This window comes from Ictalurus furcatus, chromosome 18 (genome assembly GCF_023375685.1).
Source record: "Ictalurus furcatus strain D&B chromosome 18, Billie_1.0, whole genome shotgun sequence".
Classification (NCBI taxonomy): domain Eukaryota; kingdom Metazoa; phylum Chordata; class Actinopteri; order Siluriformes; family Ictaluridae; genus Ictalurus; species Ictalurus furcatus.
In genome coordinates this window covers 2,784,371-2,808,571 of record NC_071272.1, presented here as the reverse complement: position 1 = coordinate 2,808,571, position 24,201 = coordinate 2,784,371, and the positions used below count along the sequence as shown (strand labels likewise).

Below are 24,201 nucleotides of genomic sequence, written 5' to 3'. Positions count from 1 at the left end.
GAATTTCAGTACACGTGATACAAGCGCAGTCTGCTTGGTCGAGCATTCCTTTAGCCACAATGTGATCATGCATCCGTAATTAGAAAATGAAAAGACACGACCTTTGTGTGAATGCATACATTTATATTAATGCACAAGGAACAAGACCATTTCCATGCATATTAGCACATTTTACAAAGGGACAGTTTTAGAGAAAGTTCTCACAAGAGTGAATGACAGCCTTTTGCCATTTGGTTATGATGATTACTGTATGCTTTATGATTAGTATGAGCATATTTTGTCCAAACTAAACCCGCACCAGACCAGCACTAACTCGCGTACACCAGCGCAGACCGACACGGAACCCATGCGGGTCTAAGCTGTTTATTTCTGTCAGCACGATAGTAAGATCTTATTTGAATAATTAGCAGGAATGAACACACACATTTACAACAATGCTTTAGGAAAGACTATTTCCATGCATATTTGAGCATGAGAGCTCATTTTAAATAAAGGATTTAGGTGAAACTGAATTGAAGCCAATGCGTATTTAAATACCATTTCATTTCAATTCATGAATCATTATTTGTAACATTAGCATTTCTGTCATTTGGTCAAACTATAATCCAAGTAAAGAAACGACGGATTACGGCACTCAGAAACGCTAATGCCGATTATTAAATAAAACTATTTGGGACAAACCTCAAAAACATTCCTCAAAGTTCTTTTATAAAACAGTTCTAAATGAATTGCCCTATTTATTTATTTATTTATTTATTTATTTATTACTATTATTTTTTCCCGACTAGCATTAACATCCTAGTCTTACACGATGAATTCTAAAATGAAAAATGTATTTGTTAATGTTTGCAAAAGTATTTACATTATTCTTAGAGCATGTACACCTTCAGGACAGAAAACAAAAGAAAGAAAGAAAGAAAGAAAGAAAAAAAAAACAGTTAAATTAAATAGTAAGATGTTCCTCTATACAGTTAAAAAATAAACGGTGCATGGCATGCACATTTCTCTACGAAGACCACTTTGTGTGATGTGTTTGGCAGCGAGAACATACCGTATTCACCTCTAAACCCCTGCGAAACATTTAGCAGACAGAGTTAAGCTTATTGTCTGGACTGAAAACTCTCTCCATATAAAAGTCGATTATAAAAATAACCCACCAACAAACAGAAGTTTCCTTTCTCAGGTGGAAAGATTGGTTAGATCCCAGCTATTAAACTTACTGACACAAATATTAAAAAGTGCCTCTTTTTTTTTGTTTCGTTTTTTTTTTTTTTAAAGAAATTGAACATTTGTTTTGTTGGAGTTTGGTTTGCTGTAAATGTTTTTGCAACTTGTCTTCGTTGTACATTCACCATCTCTATACAGTCACCAGTTTGTTTTCTCTCGCTCTCTCTCTCTCTCTCTCGCTCTCTCGCTCATTTCTGGGCTGAAACGGGCTCCTCGGGCTTCTTCTTTTCTTCCTCATCATCATCATCAGACAAGTTCAGCTTTAAGGTATAGTTATCCAGAGTTTGTCTCATCATTACGGACTCCTTTCTCCTACAGGGGGGGGAAAAAAACAAAACACACATACATACACGATCAGTCAAAAGTTTGTGGACACTCGACTGAAATGTTTCTCGTGATCTTAAAAACCTTTCGATCTGAAGGTGTGATGATTAAACGTGTGAAGTCGGTGGCGTAGACACAAAATATAACCGTGCCGACGTATTCATTTCTTTCATTAGAAAACGAACATTTTATTTACAAAAACATACGTTTAAAAAAAAAAAAAAAAAAAAAAAAGTATGTCTTGGAGCGTAATATTCCGAAAAGCAGCCGATAAGAGTCCGGCGTCGGTGGGAACTCCTTTAATACTGTTTAAAAATCATCTCGGGGAAATTCCTCAAGAAATCAAGTGAGAAAACGCCAAGAATACATTTCTGGAAATTCTCGGCAAAAAGGGGCGTCTACTTTGAAGATGCTAAAATATTCAATTATTTTGGATTTTTTTTTATCACAACAAAATTCCCATAGTTCCATCTGTGTTACTCTACAGTTTTGAGGACTTTATTATTATCCTAAAATGTGGAAAAATAAAAATAATGAAGGAGTGTGTCTAAACTTTTGACCGGTAGTGTAGCTGTGATTAGGAGGTTGGTGGGGGAAGTGGGGGGGGGGGTTGCATATTTTTATATCTTGGTGGGAACCAAATGTCCCCACAAGGTTAGGAATATTTAACAGTTTTGACCTTGCTGGGACATTTGGCTGTACCTCAGGGTTAAGAGTACGCCTAGCATTAATTATCCGCATCAATAATTATGTCAAAGCTAAATTTGTGTGCGCATGTGTGTGTGTGTGTGTGTGTGCTGCTATTTGGAGAAAACGCTCATTTAAAACGTGTTTATTTACCGACGCACTTGGCGTCGCTCTAACTGGAACAGTAATACACAGTAACGGTAAAGTGTTTACGAATGTGTGTATGCAAGAGACCGTTAATAAAAATCTTTTAAAAAGTGTGTATACATCATACAGAAAGATGTGTGTGTATAGAATAACTCACTTCATCTGTAGCTGGAGGTCGAGGAGCTGTTTCTGTAATCGAGAGTTGGACTCTCTCTCCTCTGCTAACTCTCGCTGTGTGTATCTGAACTGAGCCTCGCGGCGACTCGTCTCCTCTTCTGCTTCGTTCAGCTGCCTCTTCATAGATCTCATTCTCTGGGTCATCTACACGCATGCACAGTAAACAAATCAGCTAATAACACAATACATCAACGCACAAAGAAGAAAAAAAAAAACCTAATTAAAATCAGAAAGTGACGCGTGGTACTCGTGTCGTGTTGAAAATAATCGGAAGACGAGCTCCTTTAAGATCGGGCTTTGTCAAATTTTATTTATTTATTTTTAAAAAATTTTAGTCGCCGGACATACTGGACTCGGGAGTACGGTCATCTCGACAGTAATTCAGTATTACTTCAGATTACCATCCGTTTCATAAACTCCACATGCACCATCTAGTGGTGAGAACTGACACATGCAGTTAAAGTGTAAATAAAGCGTACCAGGTCTTTCTGCTCGTTGCTGATCTTGTGCTCCTCCTCCAACTGGTCGCTCAGTTCATTAATTTTCCTCTCCAGCTTACTGATGGTGTTGTTCAACACCACTTTACTTCTGCAGAGAAACATGGATGTGTGCAAGAGAGTTTAGATGTGCATGTGCAGCTGATGTAGAAGTATGAAAGAAATACACAGGCTGTAGTATCTTTAGTGAGTATAATATGCACGTGTGTGTGTGTGTGTGTGTGTGTGTGTGTGTGTGTGTGTGTGTGTGTGTGTGTGTACCTCTCCTCCATTCTCAGCATGTTCTCCAGTTCTTTAGCTCTGGCCTCTGCTTTAGTGATCACATGCTCCTGAACTCTGTTATTCTGCAGCTCCTCGATTTCACCCCGTAGCTCTCGAACCTGAGAATGAAGTGATCATTACATCACAAGTGATCACCACAATATCGCAAAAAACAATATTTTCAGACACCGAACACAAGTTATTTATACGCTTGATGCATCACAAGCTGATAAATTAGACATCTGATAACAGTGCAACTCGGTTATATAGTGACTCAGCGGTTTTATCAATACACTCCATTCGACACGTGTCCTTCTCTTAAACTGAAAAGGATCTACTATATATAAATATTTCTATACCTGTCTCTCCAGGATGACTTTCTCACACTCCAGTTTATCATTAAGGTCCTTCTCCTGTATCAGTTTCACCTGCATCTGTTCAAACTGCAAGACACAAACAAACAAAGTCTCGTTTATTTTACCTGCTAGTCCATAAAAAAAAAGGGCACAATTTCTCCACTCGTGTCCAACATTTTCTTCTTTAGTCTTGCGATGGAGCTAACAATTAAGGTCTCACGCAATTAAAGTCTGCACCACTTGCTGCCGAACAGGAAGTCCATGGGGTGCAGTCATGCCGGATCCAGCTCCTCATTCTGGCTCAGTTTGTTTAATGTGTTGCTTTGTGCTGCACAGTATTATGTGGATTATTGGAGGAGTTGGATCCAATACAGCTCCACCCCGAGGACTATCTCCAAAATCCTTCCGTACAGTGACTACGTACACAAAGCTTCATATACCTCCAACGACTTAAATACACAGTCAGTTTATACAGAATTGTGTGTGTACTGACCTGATCCACTGATCTCTTGTGTTTGGTGATCAGCCTTTGCTCATTCTCCTGCATCTCCTCCAGGTCAGTTTCCAGGTCAATCACTTTTTCCTGACACACACACACACACACACACACACACACACACACACACACACACACACACACACAGCATATTAATATCTTTCCCTTTTCCAAGTCCTTAACTTTGTCATCAATTTGAAAAACTTCAAGCACATATATACATAAAGGACAAGAATACTTCTTATATGTGTCTTAAGAATCCAATACGTGTGCGAGTGTGTGGGCATGGGTTACCTGTGCCAGTTTGAGCTGTTTGCTCAGATCGTCTCTGGTCTGTGAGAGTGTGTTCAGCTCCATCTGTAAATCCTCCAATGCTCTCTCAGCCTGTTTACACTGAAGCTGAATTTTCTCCCTCAATTGGATCTCATCTTCTAGAGACCGCTCCTTATCCATCAGCTTATCGGAGACCTACACACACACACACACCTCTCTTGTGAGAATTTTGCTGTGGAAAAGTTGGAGCAGATTTATTTATCGTGAATTTACTTGTGTACATGGAAGACGGCTGTACAGACTTACGTTTATTTAAATCCAGACGTTTCATTCCCTTTAATTAAGGAAGTATCGTGTATTGTTTAGACTCTTTATTTATCTGAATTAAGGAAGCTGCTGCTATTCCCCCCAGCTGTAATTCATTTTTAAACGTGGCTTTACACATGGTCAAGTTGGAGCTTCTGTGAAATTCTGTGTGCATGTCATTTGTTTTAGTTGGAAAATCATCTATACCGCAATTCCGACGTTATTCAGGTCATCACTTATCAGTGAGATTAGAATGGACTTTTTAATCGCAGTTTTAGAATATTTCAGTTTGTCCTACGACACTTTCCCCAGTGTTGCTTGCTCCAAAATGTAACCTACAGCCCTGAAAGTGTAAGTGTAGTGTAAATCTTCCTCCAGGCAAGATACGTGTGAGTGTGTGCGCGCGCGTATACCTCTCCCTGTAGGCGACTGACGATCTGCTTCAAGCTCATAATCTCCTGCTCTTTCTCCAACACACACTCCTCCAGCTCCTCCACTCTCAGCTGTGTGTCTACTCGGAGTTTCTGCTGTAGACTCAACTCAGAACTCGCTTGAGATGCCTGCTGCAGAGCCTCTGCCAGCTAACACACACACACACACACACACACACAATAAAAATGAGCAACTGTGTATAGGCTGAAGATCACTGCATCAGTATCTGTGCATGAAATCTCCCTGAATCTTTCTCCATCACTCACGTCAAATGTACTGGACAATACATTTGGGTATACAGTAGGTGTGTGTGTGTTTGTTCTGCAGTTATGGGAGCACCGTGGGTGCTGCAGCGCTCCCTACTGTCAGGATTTTCTAACTGCAACAGCTACTAATTTTAACATGACTAATTTGTGGTTATTATACACTATAAATTACATGCATCACTTTCTGTACGTGTGTGAGTGAGTGTGTGTGTGTGTGTGTGTGTGTGTGTGTGTGTGTGTGTGTGCGCACGCGCATGTGCACCTCAGTCTCCAGTCTGTCTACGGTGCTGTTGAGCTCTACTGCTTTCTTTCCCTTGGTATCTTTTTCAATCTCGATCTCTTCCAGATTCCTCTCGGCCAGCCACAGTTTCTCAGACAGCTCCTGTGCATGCTGGGTCTGCTTCTCCAGAGCCTCCTGTACACACACACACACACACACACACACACACACACAGTCAATAAAACAGCCTATCCAACCAATAATCAAAATTTACCCACACACATTCAAAACAAACAAACAAACCCCAATGTAAACAGTGCCACACCCATTACAGAGTCAATAAATAAATAAAAAAAAACCCACACATCTTTATAGAAAATTAATATAAAACAGTGCATGTTAAACTGCTTATTCAGAATTATTAACTGCTTACATATTGTAGGACACTGCTCTCTTTTTATAACAATTTTTTTTTTTTTAAAGTGTGTCATAAGTGTGTCATTATTCAGACATAAAATGATCCTTGCATAAAATGATATTATAGGCTCAAATCAATGAATTTCCTTTGCGCCTTCAATTATGTACAGTGAATACTTTCCGGATGCACTGTAAGTATGATTTTTTTTGTTAAAAATCGAACCGTTTTCAAACCGTGAAATTAATTCCCTAATACACAAACCTCTGCATCTTGTATTCTGTTTTTGAGTGACTGTTGCAGGAAGTTAAAGGCGTATTCCTGAGTGTTTGCTTCCACCATAACTTCTCGGGCCTCTTTCAGTTCCACCTGCAAAACAAACACACACACACACACACACATATAAGTGAGCCATGTGACTGATACAGTGTGTGTAGCTGGGCACACGAGTGTTGTACAGTTCCCTGAATGCACACGTGTGTGTTCAGTTGAGTACAATACCAGCCGGTTTAATGATGAATGCGATATTCAGATAGATTTATTTCATACGAGCATAGCACCAACTGGAGAAGAAGCTGCACTTCTTACATCGATCTGCTTGAAACGCTCCACCATCACATTGTTGTCGCTCTCAAGTTCGACGATCCTATCCCTCATCCTCTTCAGTTCTGCCTGGAGCTGCGTGTTCATGCGCAGCAGATCCTCGTTATTCACCAGCAAATTCCGCATCTCGAAACGAATCTGAGTCCTTTCCTTCTCCAGCTCAATGCTCTCTGCCTCCAGAAACTGGTTTCTCTGTAAGGAGAAGAAAAGACGAAAAAAAAAAAAAAAAAACAACCGTTTGAAATAAATCTGCTTCTCCAATCTAAAAGCAAATAGTGCTTTTCTTTTATTATTATTTTCTTTTTATTCTTAATGAAACATTAGCAACCGCAACTGATCAGCATGGCTATCCGGTAAGATAGCAGAGACGGTGTGAAGATACAGAAAGGTACAAGTCCTTGCTGTAACATGCAGAATGATTACAGCCCAGTTCATGAAAATAGGGAAATGTTAGAGGCACCGGAAGAAAAGAATAAGAAAACGCTTACCACTTCATTGTAATAATTAAGCACAAGCAATATTGTGTTATTACTTTACACAAGTAGTTGCATTATTATTATTATTATTATTATTATTATTACTCACAGACACATCAGTTATGATGGCCTATGATCGCGGGTGTCAGGTTTATTTTCTGAATAATGCCTGTGTAAGTATTTAATAATGCATTTCTTTAAAAAAAAAAAAAAAGGGTCAATCTTGTCCTGTACTTACTCTCTGACATTCCTCCAGCTGTCTGGTCAGCTCTTCAATGTAATCCCGTTTGTTGGGCAAATTGTTCCTCATTAAGAACTGTGATGGAGGGGCTTGCTGCGGAGAAATATCATAAACACACACACGGACGTTCACAACAAGCCGGTGATCACAAAACAAAAAAAGCTCAGAGAAAACACATTTAATGGAAATTCAGAGTAAATTTCACCACCATCAGTCGTTGCTGTTAAAGTGCTCCAGAAAGTGATCGGAATAAATTAAACAATTCAAATGAATATCTTCTGCAACACCGTGCAATACATGGTGTTATGGTAGCAAGTCATGTGCTACTCACAGTCCTGTTTACAACAACAACATTTTAATAATATCTTTTATTTTAAGCAACATTTAAACTGTAACAATCGTTGCACTGATGTCAGTTTTTTTCAAATCGTGACAAAATTGAAGCAAACGTGATATTTCTTTATCAATCATTTCAGTAGTGACAATATCACACAAGTCTTTTGGAGTAGCTTTCCAACACACACACACACACACACACACACACACACACACACACAGTGCTGATTCCGTTACAGCTTTTCTAAAGCATTTCAACGACATTTCATTCATTCACATATTCCCAGTGAAATATTTTAGTGCAGGTATATACAGAGTAAGTTAATAGTGTAATAACAGAAAGCAAAGGCTCTTACCGCTTGTCTCCGGCCGAGAGTGGCGTAGGCAGGGTATCGTGTCCGGGGAGCGTTAACGGTGTTCACAGGACTTGTGCTTCGGTTTAAAGTGAATAAATTCATCTCAGATGGTGTTGGAGACCTCCGCTCCGGCATCTAACACACAAACCTTCATTAACTAATGCATTAACTACTAATATCTACTTCAATTAATGGGTGAATTCTCAGCAAGCATCTCGTGATGGTACAACAGAATCATTTCATTCTCACAGTTTGAAAATGTTCTCTCTTGACAAACACAAAGTTTTATTTTCAAAACGATACTCAAATGAGGTTCTTTTAAATCATCATTCTTCACTAGAATACAAGATGAGTGAACAGTATCTTTGATTTCATACAAATTTTTTTTTCCCCCTCCAAATAACGCATGATCCATTGTTGAATAACGAGTGTTGATTGCCTAGCAGTAAAAATAAATAAATAATCAGCATTTATAACGCTAGGAACAAACTACAGCACTTATGCACTGACTGCGGTGTGTCTGCGGCGCTAGTACATATGAACATGTACGGGGGGGGGGGGGGGACTAAAATCATATGCACACCTTGTATTCGGACATTCGGCCTACAGGGTTGTAGTCCAGTGAGATGGTCGCGTAGGGGCTGTTAAAAACTCTGGGAGGAGCCTCAGCACTGCCAAACTGTGAGAGGAGACAGAGAAGAAAAAAAAACAAAAAACAAACACATCACGGTCATTTCAATAACATGCAGCAAATCTCGTCTGCATCGCTGGGCAATACATCATTCTATTGCCCTTCCCTTTCTAACACTACGGCCTAATGCAAAAGAGAATATAGAAAGCAGGAACGGGAAGAAATGACATTAAAATAAAGTAAACATCTACAGGATTCCCTGGGTGTGCAATGCATCCACAACACAAATAAGTATTTTTATTTGACCTTTTCAGAAAGGACCTGCACGTTCACTCAACACACTCTCTGACCTTGTTGGGACTGCTGTCCCAGTCTCTCAAAGGCAACGACTCCATCGATTTCCAGTGGGACAAATTGGAGTTGGAAAGGGCTCCACTAGCATCAGTGGGTCCACCTGGACCGCTATCACCGTTTCTGACGTGATCGGATCCTAAGAACATCTGGTACTTTGGGCTGTGGATCACTTTAGGGGTAAGAGAACCCTCCTCAGACGCAGGGCTCGTTGGTCCATTCTCTTGGTCAACCTGAAATTTGTAGAGACAGATGCATGATTGGAGGTGTATTAGTATGTACACTGCCCTCCATTAATATTGGCACCCTTGGTAAATATGAGCAAAGGAGGCTGTGGAAAACGGTCTTTATTGTTGAACCTTTTGCTAATTTGTTAAAAATATGAACAAAAAATATTTACAAGCGAAAGACATACATTTTCTTGGATACACCTGTGTTTTGTTTGCTATCCATGAGAGCAGAGGATTTCTGTGAATGTTTTTGAACAAAAGACGAACAACAAAGACAAATTTTCACAGCCTTCTTCGCTCACATTTCCCAAGGGTGCCGATATTAGTGGAGGGCACTGTATGTGTGTTGGAGAACTTGTGTGCACGCACACTGGGGGGGAGAAAAAAAAAACCAACAAAAAAAAAAAAAAAAAAACACAAAACCCCAAACATATAAGCTCGAGCAGGCACTGAGAAAGCATTTGCGAATAAAGCTGTGAGCGGCTGAATTTAAAGTTGTAGCATAAAGTGAGATTAAAATGAGCTCCAAAACCCATGTATTAATGAAGCTCTATCTGAATTAAAAACACACGTCCTGAAGGAGACACATGAACATTCCAAAAGACATGTACATACCCATGCAGTGAAAGACATACAGGGCTTATCAACACAATCCGAGTGATACGTAACGAACGTCTGATTTAAAATGAACACTCCAGGCACAAGATGATTAGTGGCGTGGTGAGAAGCGGTGCAAATGCATTTACACGCAGGTGACATTGATGACGAGTGCGCGGGTCATGCACGTGATGCGGTTCTTGCATGCGGCGTGAACACAGAAATCGTCCGGTCGAGTACGGCAAACCGCACACGCACTTACCCGGTCAGAGTGCGAGTGTGTATTTGGACTATCGGAAATGTTCCTCGACTCTCCAGACGGAGGCGTTACGGTTACAGCGGGAAGTTCACTCTCTTTCGCATTTCCTGTTCTGTCTTTTTCCGTAACCTGCAGAGTGCTCTCGGAAACGGAGAACTTGTGGATGAGGGTTTTCACGCTTCCCGATCGTGTGAGAGTAGTCGCTTTCATCAGCGATGCCTTTATATTGGCTCTCCAGTTCTTCTTCTCCTCGTCCTCAACGTTACTGGTCGTTACGGCGACATGTCCGTTTGAAAGTGTGTCAGTGTCGTTCGAGCTACGCGCGTCTTTGCCGTCTGTTTCCTGAGAAACAAATCGATCTACATTTCAACACGGATTCAAAACAGAATTCCTTCATTGTTGTTTTTTTTTTTTTTTTTTTAAATTAAACAAATATATTAAATGAAATGTTTTATGAAAAATCATCATCACGACGCCTGGAAACGAACATAAAAATAAACAAAACACGAGCGGCTTTGTTTACAGGCAGGATTTTCTCTGCCTGTCTGCATGTGGTATAAAATGTCACAGTTGTCAAATGCCACTGAACGGCCAAAAACAGAGGCAATAAGCGTGAGGAATACAAGAAGAAAAAAAAAAGCTCAGGTGACAACCTGCTTTTAAAATTTCCACCTGCGTGACAGCTGAGACACTGATTTGCAAAGGTGTCAGTCCCATTCCTGTCTATTTCTCATTTTTACACCCATCCCTTAAACTGTAAAAAAAAAAAAAAACAAAACAGTTTGTACCCAATATCCACCCTTGCTTCAGTGGATAATCTCACCTGGATACTGTAGACTTGTACCTAGGAACAGGTGTGAAATCATAAGGACTTTTGTTCGCAATATGATGAACAGTATTTCAACACACTTAGTAATGATTTGGAATCTCAGAAGAGGAGTCGGACTTCTTCCTCATGACGTCTCAGGGAGTATTTCCCTTACCGCCATCACCTCTGGCTTTCTCATGAGGTATCTAAATCTACATCAGCATTTCTGTAAAGCTACTTCGTGCCACTGCCTATTGCTAAAAGCACGACGCAAATAAAACGTCATTGAATTGACGGCGGTATCGAGCTCTGGCTACGAGCCGATACGCGATGCTGATCAGACCTCCTCACAGAAACCTAGTCTGCACTGTGCAAGCTGTTACTGAGTAATGCCAAACACCAAAGGTGCAGTGGCATCATGCTTTAAGACAAGTTGACAACAACATGTCAACGAGACACACGTTCACGGCACAAAACACGCAAGTGAATCGGCACAGAAACGTCACGTTAGAAACGGAGCTCTGGGATGTCGGCGGCTTGAAGAAACACACAGGTACGCCTGAGAGAAATGGATGTTAAGGTAAACTGACAGCGTTGACACACACACACACACACACACACACACACACACACACACACACACACACACACACACACACACACACACACACACACACACACACACACACACACACAGTGTGAACCAACACATCTTTGTGTTTCAGAAAAGTAGTTAAGCACGACTGAACTCCACTCCAGACTGGATATACTAATTCCCTCCATCGATTTATTCATTTTCGGTTTTCTTTACTCGTAACCCTTGTTAAACTTTGCTACAGGTTATATTCACTGTATGCCTTTGGTTTGGAAAAGATGCTAAATGAATCATGTGGAAGGATGAACTTAATGTATTGTTCTGCCAAATGTAATTGCATTATCACATAGTATCGCACGCTTAAGGGATTACACAGACAGAAAAAAAAAAAAAAAAAAAAAAAAAAAAAAAAAAAAAAAGGTCTAATTATATAATGGTACATGCATTTCTCTCCCCCTCTCCTCTCTCTTTTTCAGAAGACTTCACATGTAACTAATCACTTCAAATCAGAACACAAACCTCAATTTGTCCGACCCTCTAAAACCATTACAAATGACATCTGGGGGCAGAGCAAAATGTGCCAAAGAATGAGTGGAGAGACACATCCAATCACCAAAAAGCTCTTAATATTGATAAATTCACAAAAGATAATTGTGCTAATCCAGGATCTCCACATTGGCTAGTGTCCAGTGTGTTACACGGATGAAGAGAGTTCACGGCTTCCTTCCTCAGGGAAAGCTCACTGAATCTGGGGAACATGCTCTGGACTGTTCCCTAAGGGCCGGCTTCGGTGCTAATCGTTTAGTGCATTTAAAGAGGGATAATCGCATAATCTAGACTCTAATGTGATTAATTTTCTCCTAAAATATCATCTCATCATAATGACAATCCTTCATGCCACTGCTTCGAATAAATAAAATCAAAACCTTTAACACAAACTTTTATTATTAGATTTATTTATTTTTTTAAATAGTGTGTGCTAACCCCAGCGCCAAGCCCAATTTTCATACGTGAACGAGACAAGGTCACCGATTTAGAGGCCGAGTGTGTGATTACCCAAAATGCACCTCTCCCTGGGTTGCTTTTCTGGCTAAAGGCCTTCAGCATGCTAATGGGATGAAGAGCCCTGATGAGGGGGGGGGGGAAAGGGCATTACAGTACATCTGTCTCATTCCCACGGCAACCACACACATGCTCACACACACTCACATTCAGGATATCAGTCGAAACACTGTGTGCGACTGTGTGTATGTTGTGTGTTCCTTAGGGGCCTAGTGAAACGACATATGGTGCTGAATTCAATGTGTCCTGACCTAAATTACTGTGATTCTGTGCACCAACTCCGCATGGCGTGTTGTAATGCTAATGTTTGTGTTGCATGCACTGTGGAATTTACCCTCATCCTACCCAAAACATAACCACATAAACCACGTAAATCCAATATCATTATTATTACTATTATTTAAACAAAAGCAGACTCCTCAGATTATCCACCCGATAATAAAATAAATGCGATCTAGAGCAATGTTCTATTTCAATTGTGCAAAACACACACACCACTGAAGGTGAATTTGGTAGGCCAGTTAATGCACAAAGATGATTAATTATGTAGGGCAGTGACTGAAACTTGCCTCTGGCTGTCCACACTTAGCACTCACGTCTCCATTTTCTGTGTCACTAGCAATGGCTTCCTCAAAACCGCTCAGTCGGCATTTAACGTTCATTTTAGCTTTCAAGCTAAAAGAAAGAAAGAAAGAAAACTGCGACATTGTCCACCTGAGTGGAAAAGTTCACCTGAGTGTTTAGGAACACTTAAGATGCCACGCCTGACTTCCTGTTTCACTTTCCCTTGGTCATTCACAAACACGGGGGAGATTTCCACAAACAATTATGGTTGGATATCTGCAGAAGATGGCAGAATTCTGTTACCATCACATCTCCAAATCTACAACCAGAGATGCCACCTCCATACCAACAGACTGGAGTTTGCTAGATGTTTCTTCACCATTGATTCCCCCTGGCTGTGTAGTGCTGACGTTACAATGATTCGGTTAATTACCATTCTTGTGTCCGGCTGACTCTTTCCTGGCATCCCGTTACTCAGTTTTTCGGTCAGGTGGTCAAGTTTCGTACTTTCCTCTCTGTATCTCTGGACGTTTTCCCCGAGCATGCTCAGCAGGGCGACGAGGGCCTGCTCACGAAACTGAAGCTGGTCTGCGTGGACCGCTGTACCTACAAAACACTTCTGTAGGTCACGCTTGCCCCCAGAAAAGCACTGCAGGACAGAAAGGAAGAACGAGAGAACGTTAATCATGTAGAATTTATACAGTACGATCCTAACCTCCTGGAGCAACAGCAAGAAAACTGTTTTTAAATGCATGTCGTACTCATTTCACACTTTTATTAAAAAAAATATATATATATTATGGAACGAGAAACAAGCAAAGGATGCGTCAAAAAGTGATTACGCATAAGCAGATCATTTTCAACAGAAATTGTTTCTTTTTTTGTGAATACTGAAATGTCTTATGAGGCATCTGATGCATTATTATACCAAATGACGAATGTTTATAGTACATTTTTGGAGTCATTTGGGACACACACACACACACTACATAGTCTTTAATCTGGCTGATAGTTATGTGGACCCAGGTAGTCTAAAAACACTTCAAAATAAATGACCAGATGGTCAGTGACCAGAAAACTGTAGGTAAATAAATAAAAAGCATTCTCTTGCTGCAACGTTTGTAACAAATTATGATAACGTTCCTTGTAATTTGCTTTAGAAAGTGACAATTCACCTGTTCTGTTGTTTATGTGATATGAGCATGTAGTGCTACTGCTAATGCTTGTTCTGTCTGTGTATGCATTATATATTATAATATGTATTATGACAAAAATGTATATTATATTTATACATGTTGGTATTGCACGCAGACCTGTGGGTGTTTCGGTTCCTTTTGTTCTTGTGCTCTGACACACTAACAGACGTGTGTTACATCAGGAGCGTTTGCGAGAGAGGGTTAGAATACGCAGAGCAGGAGGAGTACGGATTGAAGTACTGTAGTGTAATTTACTCACAGTGCTGATCTCGGAGGTTACGTTTCTCTGCAAATGTTCAGCGGCAGCCTGTGGACTCTCTGAACCTGCGGTCTCGCAATTCAGGATCTTTTTCTGCAGGCGTACTGATGTCAATCTAACACACACACACACACACACACACACACACACACACGTGAAAATGAAAGAGTGTTATTAGTATGTACAAAATCATTTCGTTCATTCTTTTATTTCTTCTTTTTGATCAAATGAATTCGATTCTGGTGATAAAATGTTCGCATTCTACTGCTCATGATTACAGTTAATGGTGCCTCCACTAGAGGGCGATGCACACTCATAAAACACTACGTAGCAGATCTTGATGTTAAAATAAAATACATGGAGCTCTTTGCGTGTGTGTGTGTGTGTGTGTGTGTGTACCTTTATAATGACAGGGATATAGAAGTAAAGAATGAAGCGAAGCATAAAAAAAAAAATTTACTCCAATCCCACACAACAAATTAGAACACTACAGGAAAAGTAGAAAGTTGACTGCTATAAACGTTCACCATTTTTAAAAAAAAAACAAAACAAACAAACAACAAAAAAAAACACATCCTCCACTTTCCCACGCTGCCCTTTATACAGAGTTTAACAGACATTTCCAATTAACTTACACAGCTGTATTTCAAAACATGCTCTCTCTCTCTCTCTCTCTCTGTGTCTGTCTCTCGCACACGCATTCTCTCATTCGCTCTCTCACCACTCCTATATTTCCTAAGCATAGTTACCACACTGTCTTTCTCACACTCACCCTTACTGCCATAGTTAATCTCCCCAGGGAGGAATGCTACCGTTATACAAGCGCATGATAATTGTGCAACAGCATGCATAGCCTTATCTATAATAAATAAAACCTTCATTTTGTGTATAATTCTTATTTTACATACTTTATAAGCATGTCCCATCATTAAAATTGCCTTTTTATAAATAAAAATAATTAATTAAAAAATTTAACTTCTGATAACGTTTCTACAGACAGACGGATAAAACTGCTATACATATTTAAAAAATAAAAATAATAATAATAATAATAATAATAATAATAATAGTAATTCTGCCTATGTGCCAACAATGTCAAAGCTGCATTATGTTTTTGATTAATTATGGCATATAGTGTATGCCATTTCTATTTCTGTACCAATCGCCTCGCCTGGCAACCCCATCCCCCATGATCCCCCAACACACACACACACACACAGTCCATTTTAATGAAGCTAAATATGTGGATTTTGCAAGGATGGCGTGTCCACTGAAGGACACAGGGAATGACATCAGCAAGACTTCAGAAAGTTATGTCTTTTTTCCAAAGTGCAAGTGTGCGAATAAGTGTGTCCAGAAGCAGGGCGAAGTCAAGGGCAAGAGACACAATAAGATACAAAAACATAAACTGAGTGTGTGTGTGAGAAAGAGAGAGAGAGAGAGAGAGAGAGAGAGAGAGAACACAGGATTTTTGATTAGAAACAGCATATTTAAAATCTAGTTCTGGTGGCTTGTGATGGCCTGAAACTATACTAAGACATTATATTAGTCTTTCCTTTGTCACCTGTCTGTACCTCCTGTTTGTCTAAATAATACAATCCTATTACTAAACCTGGATTACATATTTACATTTATAAACTACTTCTCGTTCCTCTGAAGGATTTACAATTCAACAGAACTCTTCCAGTTACAAGAGGAAGAAGAACAAAAAAAAAGTTCTGAGATGGATTTCAAAAGAAATGAGTTAATCCGTCATTGGGTAAATTTAATCACTACATTATTCAAAACACAAAAATTATCGTCAAGTCTCGACTTGCATCCATTTGGTCACAACATACAGACTAATGCAGGTCTCTAACGTCATCCTTTGAAAACCTCAAAATCATTTTCCATGTCCGAACACTAAACTGGAGCCTGCGGTGTTGTATGGACTAATATTTGGCAAGTTAAAGTCTTTACAACAGCTTTGGATTTAACAGGTAAAAGGACGACACACCCTTTCGTTAATCGGTGGACTATGAAGATTTGCTCCAACGTGCCCTCGCTTGTCTGGTAGTCATCTGGAAAAGTCCCAGGGTGAAACGGTCTTTCTTTCGGTTATGATCTGTTCAGAGACACTGAACAAACTCTACATAAGCAATCCCCAACTGAAAGTATTGGAACAGCAAGGCCAATTTCCGTTGTTCCGAGGTGTTAAACGACTTAGAACATGGCATCTTTGGCAGCGGCCCAATTTTTAGGTGAGCAAAAGTATCGGAACAGACAGTCTTAAAATAAATAAAACTTGATATTTAGTATAAAAAGGGATTGAATATACTACGTACACAACAACTGCGTCATGCCGGTGACCTACTGACCTATATGATGCTTTTCCAGGATTGAACCGCAGTTGTGGTTTGTTTTGACGGGTTACTACCTTCAGTCTCCTATTCAGGAGGTGAAACACTGCTCAGTTTGGTTAAGGTCTGGTGATTGACTTGGTCAGTCTATCTTCCACATCCCCCACCCCCCCCCCCAAAAAAAAAGCCCGATAAAGCCCTTTGTTGAGTTGGCAGTGTGTTTGGGATCGTTGTCTTGCTGCATGATAGAAGTTCCTCCTGATTAATTTAGCTGCATTTCTCTCTAAATTGGCAGACAGAATGTTCCTGTAAAGTTCTGAATTCATTCTGCAAGCCCAAGCCGTGACGCTACCTCCACCACGTTCCACAGATGAACTTGTACGTTTTGGATCATGAGCAGATCCTTTCTTTCTCCACAGTTTGGTCTTTTCATCACTTTGGTCGAGGTTATTCTTGGTTCCAGAACTTTTGTGGCTCATTTCAGTATTCCAATCTGGCTTTCCGATTCTTACTGTTGATGACTGGTTTGCATCTTGTAGTGTGGCCTCTATATTTCTGCTCTTGAAGTCTTGTTCGATTGGTGGATTGTGATACCTTCACCCCAGCCCTGTGGAGGTTGTTGGTGAGGTCACGGTCTGTTGTACTGGGGTTTTTTTTTTTTTTCCCCCTTCACCACTCTCAATGTTTTGGTCATAAACTGCTGTTATTTTCCTTGGGTGAGCTGTTCCATGGCTGGTTACTAGTCCACCAGTGGTTTCCTTCTTCTTTTCCTTCATGTTCATCCTGTCTTCACAAGTGAAACCCAGGGCTCAAACCAAGCCATCCAGAGCTATTAACTGTTTAACCAAATCAATCTAACAGGGCACACCTGGGCAACAAGAAACACCTGTCAGTCACATGTTCCAATACATCTGATCACTTGAAAAATGGGTGGGTTCAAACAAAAAGTGGCATGTTCTCAGTTTGTTCAACACATCTAGATGTACATATCAGGAAATGGAAGCTGAAATTCTCATTCATCTTTTGATCTCAAACCCAAATGTCTTCAGCGTACAGCAAAAACAAAGGAATTGGTCACGTCGTTCCAATTCTTTCAGAAGGGACTGCAAGTTTCAGGGTTTGGAACATTTTAAGAAGTGGGACTCTCACCCTTTACATCTACTGTACAGTATATACAATACATAATATTAAATACTATTAAATCATTATGGAAGATTTATATACAGCACACCCAACGGACACGGCAAGTGATATGGTTTGATCATACAGTATAATATTATACGGTGACGAGGAACTCGGAAAACTATTTCTGCTGCGATGTGCAATCTTCTGAACAAATCCATTTAAAAATATTCTAGTACATTTTCGGATCCAATAATAGAATCGTTCTGTACTGCCACTTCTGTGTTATGACACATAATGTCATCATCTTTGAAACGTGAAATTTCTCCAGTTAACCTGATGTACTGTAAATCCTTAAATTGGATTGGACAGATATCACACTGTCAATTTATCACACCATTTATATGCAAATGAAGTGTGTCTCTGAAAGCGTTAACATCTGCTCAGGGTGAGTGCAAACAGAAAGAAGATTAGCGAGGTCAGAGAAGTGTTGGTTTACAAGCTAAAAATTGCCCAGAAATGATGTTACAGGAGTTAAATGTGTCCAGCGTGGTCTGTGAAATGTGCTTTCGTTAAAGCATGATGACGGGTACAGTGCCATTCTTGCTACACGGTAATGTCTTATACCACCAGCTAACAAAAGCTAACATTTTGTGCAATATTTATCCAATAAGACTGCATTAAAGATGAGAACAGACAGGAACTAAGTGGTGTACAATCACCGATAATGTCGAGTGTTTACACTATATTTATGAACTGCATTTGTGTTTATGTTATTCAGGATTAACCAATATGATTCTATATCTCAGAGAGATATATATATGTGAGAGAGAGAGAGAGAGTAAATGCATAGAGTGTGTGTGCGTGCGAGTGTGAAGGAGAACAGACTATTTCCTCTGCATGTCTGAGGTAAACAAACCGGTTACAAATCATCCAGAATGTGGGTGGAGGACCTGGATGTAACCAGAATGACAAGTCCATGTCAGGATAAGTATTATATTCAGAGATCCCCTTTTCTTCTTTCAACATCACTTTCCTTTTTCTATCATTTTTTTTTTTTTTTTCCTTTTAGTCATACAGCATGTGTTCGTTGTAATCATAATTGTTGGTCTTATTTAATCGACTGTGTTCGAGTTTCTTTCTTTTGCAACTGAATCACCTACAACATTACAAGCTGACATTCTCCTTTCTATTGTCTCGATCCAAGTTGGACCAGAATTGTTAGAACGTATTACAAGAATAAGTGCGCCCAGAGTGTGCCCAAGTGCGTTTAAAAAGGAACAATAGGATGGGAAAAGCTCTGCGCATTTAATACAATGCCACAATGCAGAACATTTAACTCCGGCCTATTCAACTTTATTACCACGGAGACAGAAAGTTTAAAATCCTGCGTGACAAACAGTTTAACAAACGGCTGGTGCTTGCAGTTCAATAACAGGAGAGACTAGTTATTACTGATATGATCCTTATGTAGCTGCAAGTAACATATGCATTATCTTTCTTTTTGTTGAACTGGGCTAAACGATCTGAAAATATATTTTTAAATAAATAAATAAATAAATAAATAAATAAATAAAACACACACGGTCACGCACGATCGTGAGATTATTTTTAACTGACACGCACGTAAAAAAAAAAAAAAATGCATTTAGGAATTATTTCCAGCTACTGGCCACGTGAGAGCATGTCCATGTGTGTGTGTTTGTATGAATATGTACATCAGCGGGCATGTGAGCGTGTGCGAGCGTGCGTGCGTGTGTGCGTACTCACTGTCGACCGATGTGTGAAATCTCCCGTTCCGTCTCTCTCTGTAGGTCTATTAATCTGAGGTGACTCTGTGTGATGAGACTCCACAAACTCCCGGCGCCGTCACTGATCTTCTCTGGAAGAACCTGCCAGATAAAAGAAATCGTAATATTAAGAATCATTACGACACAAAATTCAGTAGCGTCAAACGTTTAACGTAAACTCAAGAGAGTCAGATATTCAAATCATCTTTAAAAAAAAAAAAGTTTTAAAAAGATACCCTTCAAAAAAACGTAAGGTCAGCGACGTAAAACCGTGCTCATATAATAATCTAAAATCACACACGTGTATGCCGGGTTGACCAGTGTAACGTGACATAATTATAGGATCCTGATTCACAAACACATGCATCAGGTGTTCGTCAATCCGAAGAACCCGAAGCAGAAGGCACAGATTTACATTTTAAACGCTTAAAAAACACAATGTTATGAGTAATGCATTATGTGGGCAATTTTGGCCACAATAGCGTTCCAGCCTACAGATGGAAGTGACAGGCGGCTACAGGCCACGTCAATCTGCACAATCTGCAATCTGCTTCGTGTTTTAGCGTTGCCTTAACAAGTGTAAGTGGATTGAAGCTGTTTTTATTGCAGCAACCAAAAGCCCAAGGTCTCTACTAATGCAACGTTTTGTGATACGAGAACACGATATTTCAGACCGGGAACATCCGTGTAGTAGCCGTTGCATCCTCGTATTAAATTAAAGTCTGTCCGAATATCCTGAATCCCACGGCATTTTGCTTTGTTGTGATGCCATTTATTTGAATCAAATGTTAATAGTTTAAAGGGAACGTTTTGCTAAGTGCAACAGGAATGTGAAAACGTCCTAACGACCTTCCAATAATCTCCAGCGGAAAACGTAACCCTAGATCTAGGAAGCGATACGTTGGTCGGATCAAATCCGATGTTACTCGGCATAGGCTGCTCGTCCCGAGGTCTCGTCATGATGAAGGAAATCCAGTCTGAGAGATGTAACCTCTTACTCGGAGCACGTAAAGCGGTTTTACTTGGACGATTCGAACGCGAATCTTCTTGGCAGTTGGACGTGACGTCGGAAGTTCATTAACTTCTTGGAAGTTGACGAAAAAAAGAGAACGCTTTCGCTAGATGCAACCGGCCCACTTTGCGAACAGGAATACATTTTCACACTTGGTTATCATGAATTCCTGGCAATTGAAGCTAATGACAGCTCAACAAACAACCGACATGCTTTTCCAGCACGGTAAGAGCTGCCACGGAAGACGGCAAGAACAACAGATCTGTTTCGGGAAGGAGTTCGAGTGATTCATCATGTGAAAAGGCCTGGAACGGTTTGGGAGAGAGAAAGACAAATGTACAGCCAAATTGCCCTGTGGCTAAATCCGCAAGCTGCAGTCTGGATCTGCATCCGACAAAACAAGTGATGGTGAGATAAACGACCAGTCATGTCCACTTAATGCACAACATGAGTTTTAACAATGCCCCGCGATAAACTGACTGTGAGACACATAAAAAATTTCCACAGGGACAGGTTCCAGGATATCACATGACATGCTTAGATTTCACTACGGTTGTGTTATGTAGATTTTGGCCACACAAGGTAAGTACTATATCACTTCTTGCAGGCAAAACACCAGACCGACACGTCTACAGCTGTCCTTTTGGCGGTGTTGAAATTTCCTTGCGGTACAACTTACAGATTTTGAAAACTTTTAGATTGCGGATGTTATGAAGGTTCAAAATCCAGCCCACTAAATTAACTCGGTATCCGTGTCCTAAATTAAAATCGGCTTGTAGACTGTAATTGAACTGCACAATTTGAAAAAAGGTCGCGAGCTAGTGTCTGATATTACACTATGGGGCAAAATAGAGTAATAAACTCAGCTATTAAGAAAGAAAGCAAAAATTTTTTTTTAAAAAAGTCGTGCTAATAATGTAATTCTTTAATAGCAAGCTAATAATTTGATATATAATACCAGTGAAGTCCATTTCAGCTCAAGGTTGTGAACAACTTTCAGATTTCCAATGTCTTGGGTTGTAAGTTGAAAGATTTTCACAAATTATATGGAGGCCACTTTATTGTATTCATTGCTGTTCACATAGCAGGTGGCTGCTTTGGACAGGAGAGGCTTACTATAAAAATAAATAAATAAATAAATGAATAAAAACGATTAGCTGGACTGTGTGGTGAAAGCCACTGATGCCCAAAATATTATTTTTAGATTCTCTATCAAATACCAAAAAAAGATGATGCATTGATACACAACATTACGAAAGTATTGAACTGAATAGAGAAATTCAAGACGTTTGTGATTTTACCTAAATAGAAAAAAAATAAAAAATATCTACAGGTAGCTAGTGCAGCACATGAATGTAAATGACTTCCTGTAACACTCTGGAGGTTCTTCACAAAGGACATGGGTGTGACTCCCTTAGAGAGTTACGGGAAACACGAGGTCAACGACGCCATCAGATCAAAACCCCACTGCAGAATTACCAGAACTTCTGGGGAGTTACATATTACACAATAAGCCATGGGGGGGAGAAGGAAAAAGAAAAAAAAGCACATAAAAACCGGTGAAAGGAATGCAGACTACGCAAACACGCGAAGTGTTGTGTGTGTGTGTGTGTGTGTGTGTATATATATATATATATATATATATAAGAGCAGGGTTTCCCCGAATTGTCCTAATCCATAAACCAGGGGAGAGAGCAAACCTGAGTAAACATGTACTGCATTTCAAGTAATTCCAAAATTCAAGCCAAAACACAAAAACAATCACTCAGCCGTGCGAAAGAAAGTCGGATACAGAGAGTATTCTGCGCTTTCACTCGTTTGTTCTGGTTGTCTAGTGCAAAGTTTGTGTCACCCTATGAAAACAATATTCATTTAAGAAAACATTAAAAGTCATGTGCAAACATGAAGAAACACCCTTTTATCAATACTTTCAGGATCAATATTTACTTGTCGCAATAACTTTACAGTAATTTCCCCCCACACTCTAGTAAAAAAAAACAAACAAACAAACAAAACAAACAAAAAAAAAAACTAGAAGCAAGACGGAGGAAAAATTAAACACCATGAACAAAACAGACGGGAGAGTTACGTTATCGAGTAATTCTACTAGCGTTTACTTACAAACTCAAAGGCGGAGGGAGAGCTGCAGGCGCTCATGGTGAAGTAAAGACTGGGTTTGGGGGAGCTTTTGGTTAACGACTTAAGTGTTTCGCATTCTGTCCTGTTGCTGTGGGTGAAAATGTGACCTCCTTCGCAAGTCAACCCTGTGTGTGTGTGTGTGTGTGTGTGTGTGTGTGTGTGTGTGTGCTTGATTGATCATTCTCTATTCTCCCCCCTGGGAGAGTAAAAAAGACAATGGAGACAAGATTAAAAGTTAGAGTTTAAAGTTTATGTAAGAGAGTGTGTGCGTGTGTGTACTCTCAAGTCATGAGCTTTCGACTATATTTACGTAAGGAAATGAAGATCGGATTTCACGGTCAGAAAGGCTTCCTCAGTAGTTATTAACGCCATTATGATGAGCAGCTTAATAAAGTTCAATAAAAGGTTTTGTCTTTGACCAATCAGATTAAGCATTACACACTTTTATATTATACGCACACACTAGATGGAGTACACACCAGAACAACATTCTTTACTACAGCAATGATGTAATGTCAAGCTCTCTCTTTACCACAAAAAACAAGCTCTACTTCACATTTCCCAAAACATGGAAGTGGTCATAAATCACGGATGGGCAGAGACTGTGGGAAAGTTCCCTTACACACACACACACACACACACACACACACACACACACACACACACACACACACACACACACACACACACACACACACACACACCTGTTTGCAATGAACAAATCAAACAAAAGCGATTGAAATAGTTCAACACAACGAATGCTTCAAGTGGTTTCCCCAAATTCAACTGAAAATGCAACTTTTAATGATTTCTCCAGTCTCAAAATGATTCAACACCTTCATGGCGAGCATCTTTAGTACTTGGTAGAGCACCCTATTGCTGTTATGACCTGCTGCAAACGAGATGCAGAGCTTCTGGCAGCGTTCCTGAGGAATCTTAGCCCGTTCCTCATGAGCAATGGCGTCCAGTTCAGTAATATTCTTGGGTTTGCGTGCTGCAACCACCTTCTTCAAATCCCACCAGAGATTTTCTATGGGGTTCAAGTCAGGTGACTTTGATGGCAATGTAGAATCTTCCAGAACTTCTTCTGCAACCAAGCCTTGGTGGAATTTGAGGTATGCTTGGGATCATTGTCCTTTTGGAAGGTCCAA

At 40.0% G+C, this 24,201-nt stretch overlaps 1 protein-coding gene across 1 annotated transcript in view; it reads right to left on the bottom strand.

Annotated features, from left to right (window-relative positions):
- Nucleotides 1–102: 102 nt before the first annotated feature.
- Nucleotides 103–24,201, bottom strand: part of LOC128621998 (cingulin-like protein 1) — a 38,825-nt gene continuing 14,726 nt past the window's right edge. The window contains exons 2-20 of the mRNA XM_053648112.1: nucleotides 19,880–20,001; nucleotides 14,649–14,763; nucleotides 13,627–13,842; nucleotides 10,168–10,506; nucleotides 9,078–9,311; nucleotides 8,680–8,775; nucleotides 8,097–8,231; nucleotides 7,402–7,497; nucleotides 6,673–6,879; nucleotides 6,349–6,453; nucleotides 5,712–5,864; nucleotides 5,165–5,332; nucleotides 4,467–4,640; nucleotides 4,170–4,259; nucleotides 3,680–3,763; nucleotides 3,321–3,439; nucleotides 3,042–3,150; nucleotides 2,543–2,706; nucleotides 103–1,539 (exon numbers count right to left, since the gene is read on the bottom strand). Coding sequence (XP_053504087.1) covers nucleotides 1,416–1,539; nucleotides 2,543–2,706; nucleotides 3,042–3,150; nucleotides 3,321–3,439; nucleotides 3,680–3,763; nucleotides 4,170–4,259; nucleotides 4,467–4,640; nucleotides 5,165–5,332; nucleotides 5,712–5,864; nucleotides 6,349–6,453; nucleotides 6,673–6,879; nucleotides 7,402–7,497; nucleotides 8,097–8,231; nucleotides 8,680–8,775; nucleotides 9,078–9,311; nucleotides 10,168–10,506; nucleotides 13,627–13,737 — 2,508 coding nt within the window. The 5' untranslated portion in view covers nucleotides 13,738–13,842; nucleotides 14,649–14,763; nucleotides 19,880–20,001 and the 3' untranslated portion in view covers nucleotides 103–1,415. The remainder of the gene's footprint in view (nucleotides 1,540–2,542; nucleotides 2,707–3,041; nucleotides 3,151–3,320; nucleotides 3,440–3,679; nucleotides 3,764–4,169; nucleotides 4,260–4,466; nucleotides 4,641–5,164; nucleotides 5,333–5,711; nucleotides 5,865–6,348; nucleotides 6,454–6,672; nucleotides 6,880–7,401; nucleotides 7,498–8,096; nucleotides 8,232–8,679; nucleotides 8,776–9,077; nucleotides 9,312–10,167; nucleotides 10,507–13,626; nucleotides 13,843–14,648; nucleotides 14,764–19,879; nucleotides 20,002–24,201) is intronic.